General features: G+C 41.7%; 1 protein-coding gene across 1 annotated transcript in view; it reads left to right on the top strand.

Moving 5' to 3' along the window:
* Nucleotides 1-15,743, top strand: part of LOC109552010 (uncharacterized) — a 60,688-nt gene that overhangs the window by 18,007 nt on the left and 26,938 nt on the right. The window contains 2 exon segments of the mRNA XM_073811036.1: nucleotides 12,671-12,904; nucleotides 13,226-13,487. Coding sequence (XP_073667137.1) covers nucleotides 12,671-12,904; nucleotides 13,226-13,487 — 496 coding nt within the window.

Here is a 15,743-nt window from a genome sequence, read left to right as displayed (position 1 = left end):
TGCTCGAATAAGAGTCAGGAATATCTTTCATTGGGGCAGAGCTAAAGCTGTGCTCTACCTGCTCTCCCCCAAACAAGAAGCTATAATGTCTTTGCCCGTAATTAATATCAAGGGTAAAGCCATCTTCTGACATGCCACCTGCTCTGCATCTCCAGGTTCTGGAACACCCCTTTTCCTCTTCTTGGGGGAATCATGAGTTGGTTGCTTCTCAAGGAACTATGTTGCTTCTCAAGGAAGTTGGGTGTATTAGTCTGTTTGGGCTGCCATAACGAAGTTCCACAGACTGGGTAGCTTAACCAACAGAAATTGATTTTCTCACAGTTTTGGAGCTGAAAGTTTGAGATCAAGGTGTCAGTGGAGTTGATTTCTTCTGAAACCGCTCTCCTAGGCTTGTATATGGGCATCTTCTCCTTCTGTCTTTACATGATCTTCCCTCTGTTAGTTTATGTCCTAATTTCCTTTTCTTATACAGTGGTATTGAATTAGGATGTACCCTAATGATCTCATTTACCCTTTATTACCACTTTAAAGGCTCTATCCCTAAATATAGTCACATTGTGAGGTCCTGAGATTTAGGACTTCAACATACAAATTTGTGGGGGACACAATGTAGCCCATGGTATCAGTTTAACGGAAGGGCAAGTCTGGATTGACCTGCTAATGTGGGGATTGGCCTTATTCTTAAGTGAACACATTTCCCCCTAGGTTGAACACTGTGGCCGCTGCCTCCTGGGTTGTCTTCCAAATGGCTCCTCAATCTGTATTTTACTCTCTGTTGAAACCTGGACATTTCAGCACTATGGCAGGCACACGAATGGTTCTCTGAGGTGAGTTCCTGACTCTTTTTTTAAACGTTTTTATTGAAATATAATTCACATACCATATACTTCATCCTTGTGAAATGTACAGTTCAATGATTTTTGGTATATTCACATGCATGTGCAACCATCCCCACAGGCAGTTTTAGAACATTTTCATCACCTGAAAAAGAGATTCCCTACCTTTTACCTATCCCTCCCCCTAATTCCCCCCTCTGCCAGGCTTAATGTTTTGTTTTTACTTTTTACTATGGAGAAATTTTAATGTACACAAAATACAAAACAAGAAGAAAAAGAAAAAGAAATTAAGGATGGCATGTAATACATAAGTTCTAACACCACCAGTGAAGCAAAGATATAACTTGAATCTAATCAGGCCTCTTTTCCTACCTTCCAATTTACAGGAAATATAGGGGGATATGATGAGAAAATAAGTCGGATTCACTGATCTTTAATTTGTACAATGTGAGACACTATATAAGACAATTGACCTAGACTCTTTGAAAAGTCAGTGAAATGAATAAAGTTGGCCAACTGTTCTAGATTAAGAGAGACTCTTCAGAAACACAACCACCAAATGCAGTGCGTGAATTTTGAATTTTTTTAAAAAGCTGTAGCAGATATTTGGGGATCAATGGAGACACTAAATATGGAATGGATGTAATAGTAGGCCCATTTATGATAATATACAATTGTTTAGATTTCTTAAATCTGACAGTTATATTTTGCTTCTGTAAAAGAATGTCCTTATTCTTAGGACATGCATGCTGCAGTGTTTAGGGTTGGAGGCTCATGATCTCTTCAATATATTTTCAAATGACTAACAATAACAACAAATAAAATGTGTATGTGTGTGTAGAGAGAAAAAGCGAATATGGCAAAATAACAGTTGTTGAATCTACCTAGAGGGTATATGCATGTTTGAAAGTTTCAAAATAAAGTTTGAAAAAGGTAAAAAGGGATTATGGACGGCTTGTTATAACTCAACACCTTTTAGAAGAAATGCAATTTATAGTTTGAGGCAGTGTGGCAGTAGACAAAAGAACACAAGATCTACAGTCAGAAAACCCAGTCCAAGTTTCAAATTGTCCACTACTAGCTGTGCAACCATAAGCAAATCATTTGACATATCCAGGCTTTAGTTTCCTTATCTAAAAATAAGGATAGAATTGGAATTCCCTGGTGGTCCAGTGGTTAGGACTCCACACTCTCACTGCTGAGGGCCCAGATTCAATCCCTGGTCAGGGAACCAAGATTCCACAAGCTGCGTGGCATGGTCAAAAAAACTAAAAGTAAAAATAAATAAAAATAAGGACAGCATTAAGCCATAAAATTACTCTGAGGCTTAAATTATTTAATGCCCATGGAAGCCGTGTGTGTGTGTGTGTGTGTGTGTGTGTGTGTGTGTGTGTGTGTGTGTGTGTATGGCAGTAATGTCCCATTCACTTTTATACTTTTGAAGTATGCTTTGATCTTTTTTAAAGAACATGTATTTATTTATTTGCTTTATTTTTGGCTGCATCAGGTCTTGGTTGCCACACGTGGGATCTTCCTTGTGGCATGTGGGATCCTCTGCTGTGGTGCACGGGCTTCTCTCTAGTTGTGGCCTGCGAGCTCAGCAGTTGTGGTGCACTGGCTTAGGTGCCCCACAGCAAGCGGGATCTTGGCTCCCTGACCAGGGATTGAACCAGAGTCACCTGCATTGGAAGGCAGATTCTTAACCGCTGGACCACCAGGGAAGTCCCTGATTTTTCTTTCTTTCTTTTTTTAAGTGAATTTATTATTTATTTATTTATGGCTGCGTTGGGTCTTCGTTGCTGTGCACAGGCTTCCTCTAGTTGCAGCGAGCAGGGACTACTCTTCATTGCGGTATGCAAACTTCTCATTGCGGTGGCTTCTCTTGTTGCAGAGCATGGGCTCTAGGTGCACGGGCTTCAGCAGTTGTCGCATGCACGCTTAGTAATTGTGGCTCACGGGCTCTAGAGCGCAGGCTCAGTATTTGTGGCACATGGGCTTAGTTGCTCTGCGGCATGTGGGATCTTCCTGGACCAGGGCTCGAACCTGTGTCGCCTGCATTGGCAGACAGATTCTTAACCAGTGCACCACCAGGAAACTCCCCCCTGATCTTTTTGTAAAGCCAGAGTCATATCCTCAAAGAGACTGTGAATTACCAGAGGGAAGCATTGTGTTATCACCATTTTGACCAATAAAGTAAGACCTGAATAACTGGATATGTATTTCATTTACCCAAAAATGAGTTGTAATTTCTTTGGTTGACAGATGTCATGATAAAGATTGAAACTGCTGAATATTTAGGCAATTATGAACCCCACAAATACTCTGATTCTGAACAGTGACATCATTCTGGACTGAATGAATAGGTTTTGTCAGAAAAAATAAATATCCTTGTGGATAAAGGCAACAAGTTGGATAGGGTGGCCTGGAATTTGTATTTTTAACATGTGTCCTCATTATGCTCTCTAAAATTAGAGACCAGCTGGAGCTGGAATATTAATGAAATATTGTTACCCCCTGGGACCAGAGGTGGAGTTAAGAGTTTTAATCAGAATTAATAACTCCTCCCCCAAATAAAAGAATAGGTGAAAAGCAAGACCAAGTTGATCATTACGGTCATAATGTACATGAATATTCTTCTTAAGTGTTTCCTGATGTAGTGGCAATAGTGTTGTGCTCCTGAGTTCTACTTCCAGCATCAACTGGGGGTGTGAACTTGTGCAAGTCTTATTATTTCTCTGAATCTCTGTGCCTCAATCTTCTTTGGAAAATGTTGTGCCACCTATAAGAATTGATGGATAAGAATGCTCCTGGTATGCTTTAAGTATTCAATACACATCTATTGATTAATGAGCTTCAAAGCTCATTGCTCAGATGACTTCTTTACCTACAGTCACTCCCTAGATTGTCCCATCCTGCCCTATATAGCAACACCTAAATTTACATCTCTAGTTGTGATTTCTTCACTGAACTCCTGACTCCTATCCCAATTGCCTGTTTGACATTTACTCTTGGATGTCTAATTAGCATCTCTAACTTAACACATCCATAACAAAACTATTGATCCCTCTCCCTAAACCTGTTCCTCTTTCAGTCTACTCTATTTCCAAAAGACTGTCTTATTTTAGTTGCTCAGATCAATAACCATGGAGTCATCCTTAATCAACATCCAATTAATTAGCAAATCATGCTGGACATGCCTTCAAAATATATGTAGACCATTTCTCATCACCTAAATCACCTCTAAGCTCGTCCAAGCCACCATCATTTCTCATCTGGAATAGTGCAGTAGCTTCTTAATTTCTCTACTTCTACTCTTGCCCACCTTCAGACTGTTCTCAGCAGAGCAGCCAGAGCAAATTTTTAAAACGTTATGTCATGGAGGTTTATGTCAAAATGACTAAGAACTGAAAGCAAGAAATTAGAATTTATAGAAAAACAGGTTTCTTGGCTCCATTAATATCTGATAGCTAATAAACCTTTGAACATGGGGCAGGAAAAAAAAAAAAAAAAGGTAAGATCATGTCACTTCTCATTCCCAAAACCCTCCAGTGTTATTTGGGACATATCCAAATCCCTCTTGGACCAAAACGTGCGCCCCCTTCCTTCTGGTTTAAGGCCTTTGCTTCCTGATGTTCCATCTATCAGGAATACTCCACCAGCTACCCACATGCCTAAGTTGCTCACTTCCCGTCTCTGCCTTCCCTGTCATCTATAAAATAACCCCACCACTACCTACCCCCTTCTCTCTCTCTCTCTACCTCCCTCTCTTCCTCTCTCCCTCTCTCTCTCCCCTTAGGCACTACTACATTCTAGGTATTTATTTATCCATTGTCTCCCTGACTTGAAGGTAAGCTTCATGGGGCAGTAAGTTCATTGTCTTCACTACTGTATCTGCAGAGCCTAGAACAATGACATAATAGGCACTCGACACGTATTTTTATATGCTGCCGATAAATGGTAGCCGATCCTGACTTTGAGGCTGAAAGGAGAAGGATGTGTGAAAAGGATGACTTTTCCGCTCAGCAGCCAGAGCTGGGGGTGTGACTTCAGAGAGTTTCAGTTCGAGGAAGGTAGTCTGGCCGCCCAGTTGATTGGTCCCTCTTCCCGCCCTAACCAAGTCCTTTCCCCAGGCTCCACCCCGTCCAGGATCTCTCCGCCTATTGGCTGAACTCTCCACGCCCTTTCGCCCTCTCAGCCAATGGTAGGATAAAACTGGGAGGGAGGCGGGGCCAGAGCGTCCCCTGACCTGCGGGCTCGCGAAGCGGGCACAGAGATGCAGAAACCTCCCGATGCCTAGAAGGACCGGAGGGTTAGGGTGGGAGTTAGTGGGGAGTCGGTGACGTAGTTCCTTCTCCGCATTGTTCCAAGATGTGGGTCGGGCGCTTTCGGTGCGGGGTATGTGGCAGCTTGGTGTGGGGCTTCGGGCCGGTTCTGGGAGCGGGTGGGGCACATAGGCCGGGGGCCAGGCCTCCTTCACCGCTGCCCGCTGCGGAGACGGGGGCGCGGCAGGTCAAGGGGTCGTCGTGGGCCCCGCTCCCCTTGTTCTGCGCTGCCCCTTTGTCTTGGGTCTCGTCTCCTGCTCCGCGTAGCTGCTCACTCGGACCAGCTGACAGCGGTGACAGAACTGTATCATCCTCGTTGCTAGCCACGGGGCCTCCCTCGTAAAAGCGGTCCACATCCCGCTCAGGCTCTCAAAGGGCTCCGCAACACCTAAGTATATGGCTCAGATCACTAATCCAATCCCTGCTGTGTTCTCAGTGAGGAAGCAGACCCAGAGAGGAGGGCAGAGCCTTGCCGAAGATTACTCATTCATTCATTCAAAAAATACTTAGCACCAACTTGCAGTGTATTAGATCCAGGGATTACAGTTGTGTACAAGGCAGAACTATATTCTGGTAGGGAAGAAATGGAACAAGCTTGAAGGGTTAGACGCGGGGTCTGGGAATCTGAAGGGGGAAACACAAAACCGATTTTGAGGCCTAGTGATCCTGAGAGATGGGTAATCATAAAAAAATTCTCCTTCTAGCATCCCTGTAAAGCCTTATTTCTTCCTGTCTTTAAAGACATTTGACTCAGCAGAGTTTCCCTCATCCCTTTTCTGCAGACTTTTGTTGGAAAGCTGGATTGCAGAGAACTTCTCACTTGGAATGCATTTTTCAGTTAGAGGAGAATGTGGAGACTTAGATATCAATAGAACAGGTGAAAAGGAGCGACCGTGGTGTGATGGAATGAGGATTTCCTTCCGACGCAGAAGGCTTATCTCTTACTACCCATACGACCTTCAGCAAGTCATTCCATCTCTGGGAGCTTCATTTCCTCATCTTTAAAATGGGAATGATTATCCTTATTGCTCTCAGTTCAATAGGAAGGGAAGTGACCCAGGGATGGGACATTGCCCTGAGTGTCCACTTGCAGTTGAGCTGTCAGAGAACTCAAGTCGTTTCTGTGTGTTTACAGTGATCCAAGACCCCACCGGGAACTTTTTCCTGGGCAGATCCTTTGGAGTGAGGCTACTGTGCACAGGTGTGAAAGTGAGCCATTCCCTTCTCTTTGGCAGGTGAGATGTTTATTGTGAAATTAGTCTGGGGACGGGAATCCTGCCTGCTAGAGTATGGGAACCAGGTCTGAAAGGGAGCATTTCTCGAGAGAAACAGAGAAGTGGGAGGAGGACCTCTGGACCCTGAGGAGTAGAGTTTTGGTGAGGAAGGGTGATGTAGTGGAACTCAGTTTTGGGTGTCAGGAGACTTTGGCTTGAGTCCCAGCTCTCCTCTAAGTTCCAGTTTCCGCAGCTCAAAATTTTAATATGAGACGAGGTGGTCTAGGAGTTTCCTTCCAACTCTGACATTCTGAGAATCTCTGAGCAGTTAGACTAGGTCAGTCTCTTAGGGAATTTAAGCCCTTGGATGGCCCTGTTGAGACAGAACTGCCAAGAATGTCAGTATTGTCATGGTGTTTCGACAATATGAAACACCAAAGAGATAAACAGGTGGAGAGGAGGGATGAGGGTGGTCATGTGTGGAGGGTGCACTTCTCACCATCCCTACACCCAGATAGAATTAGATAGAATTCTGAACTTACTTAACGTTTCAAATCAAACATTTATTGAGCCCTATGTGCCAGGCACTGAGTGGGATCCACATACGAATATCATGGGCCCTGTTCTCTGGGGGCTTAGAGCTTAAAGTATACATGTGAGGAGGGACACAGACATACACAGAAGGAATTATGGTATAAGGCAACTTTATTTTATATTACAGATTTTTAATTTTTTTTTTAAGTGAAGAAATTTTTATATGGTCAAATCTATCAGCTTTTCTGTTATGGTGTCAACTTTTGTTTTATGCTTAAGGCCTAGGCCTTTCCCTGAGATCAAGATAATTTCTAATAGTTCTTTTTTTTGTCCTTTAAATTTTTACACTTTATTCATCTGTTTCTCTGGAATTTATTTTCAGGTATTGCCTCTTATTCATCACTCCACTGCAGCTAAACAGTAACCAAAGACCATGTGACCACTGCCCAGAGGAACCTGAAAGGCTGGTGATGCTGGTGAATTAAAGGAAGACAACGCCTCTAGGTAAAACCTCTGTCTCTCTCTCTCAGAATAGAACTTTGCCCTTTGTGGGTTCCTCACGGCCTGAAATGAATGGTGCTCCTGAGATCAGGACACTCATCCATCACTCTCAGGGATTTGTGGGTCAGAGACCTGTGGGGCCTCATTGGTCCTCTTCCATTTACTGATTGTCTGAGATTGTAATTTTGTGCCCAGTTGCCTGGATACTCCTAGTGACTTGCTATCCTTATAGCCTCATCTATCCCTCCTCCTACTTCTTTAGCTAAGACCCCACCTCCCTACTGCCTGGGAATTCTTCCAGAATTTCTGAGGGAATTTCCCATCCATTTGGGCAGAGGGCAAATAGTTAGGTTTCCTTGGATCAAACTCTCTTCAAACTATCCCTCCCTGCTCTCCTGATAAGTCTTGCTTCCTCCTCAGGTCCCCCAGAACCACCCTGAGCATCCTTACAGCACATCCTTGTGCATTTCTCTTTCTCTCTGCCTGCTCTTTAACCAAAATCTCTATTTCAGCAAGCTTATACATTTTCATGACTTCATCTGTCCCCTATGTCTTATTCTCAAATTAGTATTCCTGACATATTCTTCCTCCTCTTGTCTAAAGTGTTTTCCCACATCCCCATCTTTCTTAGTGATAGTACCATTCTCAATATTTAGACCTGGATCTGATGGCCTAGAATTCTTTCCTTTAGTCATCCTCTATATCCAGTCTGATATATGCATATGCTTTCCTGGAAATAGCTGGACTTGTTTTCTATCCTGTTGTTATTCTGGACTAGGGTCTCACTATCTCATACATTTGTTTATTCATTCAGCAAACATTTATTCAGCACCTAGAAAGTCGCAGGCCCTCTAATGGTCACCCATACTGCATTCCTAAACTTTTCTCCCAACTCATTTCCCTTCCTCCATTCTTTTTTTCAACTCTAATCCATCTGGGCTAATCTTCCGAAAGCATTCTTTTCCTAATTTCACTTTTGGGTAGGGGGATACAAAATTTATTATCCAAACTGGGATGCTTTTGTGAATTAAGGGGGGCACTATTAATAATGGTGCTGGGAAAAAATTTTTTAATAAAAAAATAAAGAATAATGATGCTGGAATAGCAGGTATAAACCAGGACTATTCTGGGAAAACCAGGGTATATGATCACCTTACTCCTAGGTGACAGCTCTTGGATTCTTTCTTTTTATTTTCCTCAGTTTACTCCTCATGGGATACCCCAGCTGCCTCTTTCCTGTTTTCCACTTCATGAAGCCCAGAGAAACATGAATGTGCTGGGGGTGGAGGGAAGTCTGGGACTAGGGGAAATGAATGGTAATGCTTGAAAAACTTTGTTCTTGACAAGTGAAAATGAGAAGGAAAGTAACAAGAAAAGAGAATAGCAAGGTAGAAAAAAGAATATGGAAAATAGAGGGAATTCCTTCGTGATCCAGTGGTTAGGGCTCCGAGCTTCCACTGCAGGGGGCACAGGTAAGATCCCTGATCAGCAAACTAGGATCCTGCAAGCTGTGCCATGGCGCAGCCAAAAAAAAAAAAAAAAAAGAATATAGAAAACAGAGAGGAAATTAAGGGTAGATTTCACTCTTCCATTTAGAACTTGTTTCCGTTGACCAGCAGATTATATCCATATTTTTTGCCCCGTGATTTCAGTGTTCTGGCTGGTATCACTTCACGCAATTCGATTGTTTCATTTCCTCATTTGTTCATGAAACAACAAAAAAAATTTTTTTGAGTGCTTGGTATGTGCCTGGAACTTTGCTAGGAATACAATAATGAACAATATGGACAAAAATCCCTGCCTTCATAAAGCTATGTGATAGTGTAGCCTCCCACTTATTTCTGAGTACATCAACCCTGTGCTAACATCCTTTTGAGAAAACAGTTCTTGCTTATCCTCAGGTTCAGCCAAAGTTCTACCTTTTTTTTTTTTTTTTTTTTTAGTTCTACCTTTTTAAAGCACCTTTCCACAAGCGTCTCAAGCCCCAGCACTCACTCCCTCTCCTAGCCCTTCATCCTCTGATTGGGTACTTTGTAAATTTGTAATTTACTTTCTTAGTGTATTGTCATCACTCCATTATAAGTTCCTTAAAAGTAGGTATGATATTTCACGTTTATATTAGTCTCCTTGGGCCTCCATAACAAAATTCCACAGATTGGGTGGCTTAAACAACAGACATTTATTTTCTCACAGTTATGGAGACTAGAAGTCCAAGATCATGATGACTGGCTGATTCAGTTTCTGGTGAGGACTCTATTCCTGGCTTGTAGATAGCCACCTTCTTGCTGTGTGCTCACATGGCTTTCCTCGGTTTGTGTATGTGGTGGGAAGGGGGCAGGAGTGCAAGTTGAAAGCTAACTCTCTGGTATGTCTTCCTATATGGACACATTAATCCTACTGGGTCAGGGCCCACCCTTATAACCTCATTTAGCCTTAATTACCCACTTAGAACTCACATCTCCAAATATAGTCACATTGGGGGCTTGGGGTTCAACATATGAATTTTGGAGGGACACAGTGTGTAACAGAACTTTTTTTTTGCATTCAATAATGGTATTTATTGCTTGTGGAAGACGGAGTCATGTAAATACCTGCTTATTAATGTTTTTCTTGAACACCTCTTTTTGGAAGGCTGCAAGACTGATCTTTCCATAACAGCCTTTAAGGATATAATAGTTACTGCACTAGCTAACTGGGGAGCATTGGATCAGCCATGCCTAGAAATGAGACATCCGGGGGCTGGCTTCAGGGCACTGTCTCATTCTGAATCTCTAACATACTTTGTTCTAGTAATTATGGGAATTTGTTCCTCTAAAGTCATTTCCTGAGTTTTCATAAGTAATACTGTAGAAAGAAGAAGAATTAAACAATAACATAAGTTAGCAGAGGACAATTTGCCAGCAAAATGGGAGGCTTTCATAACAGCAAGTCCATAAACTTATCCACCTAGTCATCCATCCATTCATTCATACCACAAATGGTTTCACTTTTCTGCAACAATGCTTTTTGAAAATTTCCCTGCATGAGACCCAGGACAGAGATATGTACAGGGTAGAGTGTTCAATAATTACTAGTTGAAGAAATGTATGAAGAAAAGAAAGTTTCAGAGAAGATTAAAAATGGAAAAGAAACTGAGAAAGAACCATCAACTTTCTCAGAACTCTGGAGGCGGCTTCACTTACTGTCCCACTCTGCTCTGCAGTTCCCCTGGCTTCTCACTGAGTTTCCTCCACCTGCTAACTCCTGTTTGATTAGGAGGGTAACAGCAGCTGGATGTGAGTGTGCTCAGGCTCCTGCCAAGAACCCCTCCTCCCCCACCATTTTCTCTGCCTGCCCTCCATATCTTGGGCATGAGTCTGTGTATATGTGCCTGTGTATCATATGGGTGGCACTCACCCTTCTGAGATGTGAACTCTAACCTCCACAGTTCTCTTCTTGCTGGCCTTGAGCACTCACCATTGAATATGTCCTTCCTTCAGAGATCTTGACTCAGTTTATCAGAATGCTATGGGATAATGAAAACTGGTCAAGCTTTTTGAAAAGCAGTAGGTAGTACTACAAAACAACGTCATTCCTTCTGACCCAGTCACTCACTTGTGGAACTTCTATCCTAGGAATATATTTCAATGAGAAGAAAACTTTATATGTATAGAGTGATCATGATAGCATTATTAATAGTGGTTAAACCTCAGGGAACAACAGAAATGTCTGACACTAGCAAAATTGTAGGTAAACTGTAAGGAGTTTAATTGGTGGTGAATTATGCAGTCAGAAAATGATCATATGAAGAGTTAATAGCAATATGGAAAAATACTTATAAAAATTAAGTAAAAGAAGTAGGATGCAAAATTATATCTACTGTATATTTACAACTATATAATTATGAATATGGACAAGTCTGAAAAGGAACATAGTAAAAGGAAAATTAGTCATGTGTTAGTATCATGGAGTCATCTTTCAGTTTTCTTTTATGACTCAACCCCCTCTAGATTGAGGTCTGCTAGGGATATCTATATGTTCAGAGCTTTACATCAAACCAGTTGGGAAACTCCTGCTCATCCCTGACATTGGTTTCATGTATTGGCCCCTCTTGGTTGTGCTGCCCACTGCTCTCACCCTATTGCCATCTTTAGATACTTTACCACTGTACCATGCAAGGTCCTATTAGAGTTTCCCCTGCCATGCTTTAATTAACCCTGTTTCCCAGTTCAGCCTCTCAGGTTCACCCAGTAGACTGCTTGGTGAAAAGCAGACAGACTGAACTAGCACATACGGCTGGATCCAGCTACAGACCAGCCGCTACAGAGTAGGCTATGATATGACTATGCTCCAATATTGGAAGAATTGTGTTACCCCTATCACAACAAAGTTTAAGAAGAGGGATGTAGTACCTCGACCAAAGCAAAAGATGAAATCTTAGTCATACCTTAAGACAAAATCCGAGTTATTATTCTATAAAACAATTTTTGAGCACCTATTTTGTTCCAGCCACTGTATCACTGGTACTAGGGGAATAGGTCAGCATGAACTAAATGCCAAACTGATCTGAAGATTAGTCACTTAAGCTACTGAACGAAGGATCTTTCAGTGCATTTTTTCTAGGGATCAGATTAGGAGTTAGATGGCTCCAATTCTGGGAGTAGAGCATGAGACAGGAAGAAACCAGGATGGGTTTTATACTACTCATCGTTCATTCTGATGCTGGACATGTTGGGCTCCTGTCAGCCCCTGGCTTTCCATAAGCCTTTCCATTGGCTTCTATGTCTATCCTCATTTTTCTCATCTTTTTGATCAGGTCCCCCTGCCTTTGAACACTTACTTTTCCATGAGGGACCTTGTGTTCTGCCACATCTTGTTATCCTTGGATAATTCTCCTTCCTCTAGTATAGAGAGCAGGTGACATGTGCAACTTTTCTTTCTTCTGTCAGATGGTGAAACGGGGATTGAGGAAGTATTGATTCAAAAACATCATTCCCGAAAAATCTGAATCTCGTACTTTCAAGAGAACTCCGCAGAGGTGTTGCCAAGGAAGTCAATGTTTAGAAAGCTCCTCTGAAGGGAAAGGGAAGACTCAAGGGGCCACTGGGATGCTTCAAGCAAGAGAAGATGAGGAGAAAGACGAGAAACTTCAAACAGAAGACAGTTAAGGATAATAAAACATTCACAGAAGTGAGTGACCAAGAATCTGAAAAAGATGACCCTACAATAAATGAGAGAAGTCAGGCTGAAAAGAGACAGTATGTGTGTACTGAGTGTGGGAAAGCCTTTAGTCAGAGTGCAAACCTCACAGTACATGAACGAATCCACACAGGAGAGAAACCCTATAAGTGTAAGGAGTGTGGAAAAGCCTTCAGTCATAGCTCCAACCTGGTTGTTCATCGGAGAATCCACACTGGACTGAAGCCCTACACGTGCAGCGAATGTGGGAAATCTTTCAGTGGTAAGTCACACCTCATTCGGCACCAGGGAATCCACAGTGGGGAGAAAACTTATGAATGTAAGGAGTGTGGGAAAGCCTTTAGTCGGAGTTCTGGTCTGATTTCACATCACAGAGTTCACACTGGCGAGAAGCCCTACACTTGTATCGAGTGCGGGAAAGCCTTTAGCCGTAGTTCAAACCTTACTCAACATCAGAGAATGCACAAAGGAAAAAAAGTTTACAAATGTAAGGAGTGTGGGAAAACGTGTGTTTCTAATACAAAGATTATGGACCATCAGAGAATTCACACTGGGGAGAAGCCTTATGAATGTGATGAGTGTGGAAAAGCTTTCATCTTAAAGAAGACCCTTAATGAACATCAGCGACTTCATCGTAGAGAGAAACCTTACAAATGTAATGAGTGTGGGAAAGCTTTTACTTCTAATCGAAATCTTATTGATCATCAGAGAGTGCACACTGGAGAGAAACCCTATAAATGCAATGAGTGTGGAAAAACCTTCAGGCAGACTTCTCAAGTTATTCTACATTTAAGAACCCACACAAAGGAGAAACCCTATAAATGTAGTGAGTGTGGGAAAGCCTATCGTTATAGCTCACAGCTTATTCAACACCAGAGAAAACATAATGAGGAGAAAGAAACGTCATAAATGCCATATATTGTTGGAAGTGGACCTAATTGCTACTTTCTGGAAAAGCAATTTTTCAGTATCATCAACCTTAATTCTCTAATAAGAATTCATACAGGGAAAGTAATCAGAAGTAGACAAAGATTAACAGAAGGGCTATTCATGCCAGCATCATATATACCTGGAGGAAGAAAACTAGATTTTCAACCATACAGGGTTTAAGTGAATGACGGTCTAGCCATATGATGGTTTGGCACCCATTGTAAACATTTTTAAAGAATATTTAATGCCATGGGGGAAATGATTTAGATGAAATAGAAGATAAAGAGAAAAACAATGAAATACGATCCAAATTTTTAAAAAACATTTATACAAAGGAAAGAAATGGGAATGAAATAATACCAAACCAAAATGTTAACAGTGATTATCTCTGGGTAATAGGATTATAGGTAATTTCTATTTTTTTCTCTGTACTTTTCTATGCTTTTTAGATTTTCTACAGTGAGAATGTACTACTTTCATATTTTTCTACAGTGAGAATGTACTACTTTTGTATTTTTTAAATACAACGAGTACATGTTCATTTTCACTCAACAGGGTTATGAAAGGCGCATAGAACATAGACTCTAAAGTCCTGGGATTGCACCCTAATACTGACACTTAGTAGCAGGGGAACCCTGAGCACGTCACTTCCTTTTAGAGCCTGTTTCCTGTGTATTACATCATAAATGCCAGTTGTTGGCTTTTGCAGTTTTGAGATAAATTGACTTTACAGTTGTCAACAGAATATATAATCCACTTTCTTAATCACTGTTAGGTTAAAAGAAAACAGCAAAGCTTTACTACATTCTCCTCTCCCACAGTTTTAGAAGGATCCGCAGATAATAAAGAACCACCTAGGCTCCACCTTTTCGATATATGTCTACAGAAAAAATGCCATCTTATGAAATTGGAACAATTGCAGTTTCAAAGCCTTTAAAGAGACACAGCATAATTCAAACAAGGAGAAGACTCTGCCTTCACATGTTACATGGATTTTCGTAGCTGAAAGTGCAGACTTTTGGGTCAGAGACATATGAGTTCTAATTCCAAATCTGCTGTGCCCTAGCTTGTCAGTTTTGGACAAGTCCCTCAAATGCTCTGAGCCACAGATTTATCTGTAAAATGGGAATAACGACCTACCTCACAGGGTTGTTGTGAGGATTAAATGAGATAATGCATGTAAATGTGTGACAAGCCTTTCTTTTTGTCTAGCCCTCTGACAAGGCCTTAATCTGTTTACAACCAATATTTTAAACTTTTAAGACAGCTCAGAATCCGTCTGGGAACCCTTAGAATCTCCCCATTCTTAACGCAGCCATTCCTCTTTCTTTGTATACAGTGAATGCCCAAACCTAACACCATTTGTCTTATGCACATAGTGATTTATTGTTTCAGGGATTACTGAGGATTTGATATCCCATCCAATCCTCATAACATTGGTACAAGAAAATTGAGTCTCAGTGAGGTTAGGTGACTGGCTAGTAAGTGGTTGGAGCCAGAATGTGAACTCAGATCTGACTTTCAAGTCCATGCTTTCTTTATTATACCAAAGTGCCTCTGTCCATCATGATGGTTCTATGCGAGGGGGAGACCAGTTGGGATCCCCCTGAGTAGCCACTTCTGTGAAAGGTGGTTGATTATATCTGGACAGTTATTTGATCATGGTTTCCTAAGGAAGATGCTGTCAGTCTTCTCTGAGTTAGATTTATGGCCTGTCTCTGCACCTTGTAATTTAGTTTTAAGGATTATATATTTCTTCCTTGCTGTTACTTCTTAGAAAGAATTGGAAGGTGTGAAGGGTATATTTGGGTGAAAAGGGATTGTTTGGTTTCGTCCTATTTTGATAGGATAATGGCTTATATATTATTTTGTGATGTAATAGTCCCTCTTTGCATAGTTATTCAAAGCAAGGTTTGGAGGCTCTGGAACAGATCTGCTGCATTCAGGGGGTAGGACTCTTGTAACATTGGTTACCCTTGGGTAGGCACTTCCCCAAGAGTCTGGGTGGACACAAGAGTAGGGTCACCCACATGTGGCAGTGGCTAAACAGAACTGCAGCAGTAAGGGCACTTCCATCATTTTTCCCTTGTCATGTGTCCTTTTAAAATTCTACAAGGGATTTGTCATTAATATTCATGCCTTTTGTCATGGCAGCCATCCTCACCTGCTGATTACCTATGTGGAAACTCCCAGGACTAATGTCTCCTGGCCCTGCTAAAACTGCTTTA

The sequence above is a fragment of the Tursiops truncatus genome, chromosome 10 (genome assembly GCF_011762595.2).
Source record: "Tursiops truncatus isolate mTurTru1 chromosome 10, mTurTru1.mat.Y, whole genome shotgun sequence".
Classification (NCBI taxonomy): Eukaryota; Metazoa; Chordata; class Mammalia; order Artiodactyla; family Delphinidae; genus Tursiops; species Tursiops truncatus.
This window is presented reverse-complemented; position numbering and strand designations above follow the sequence as displayed.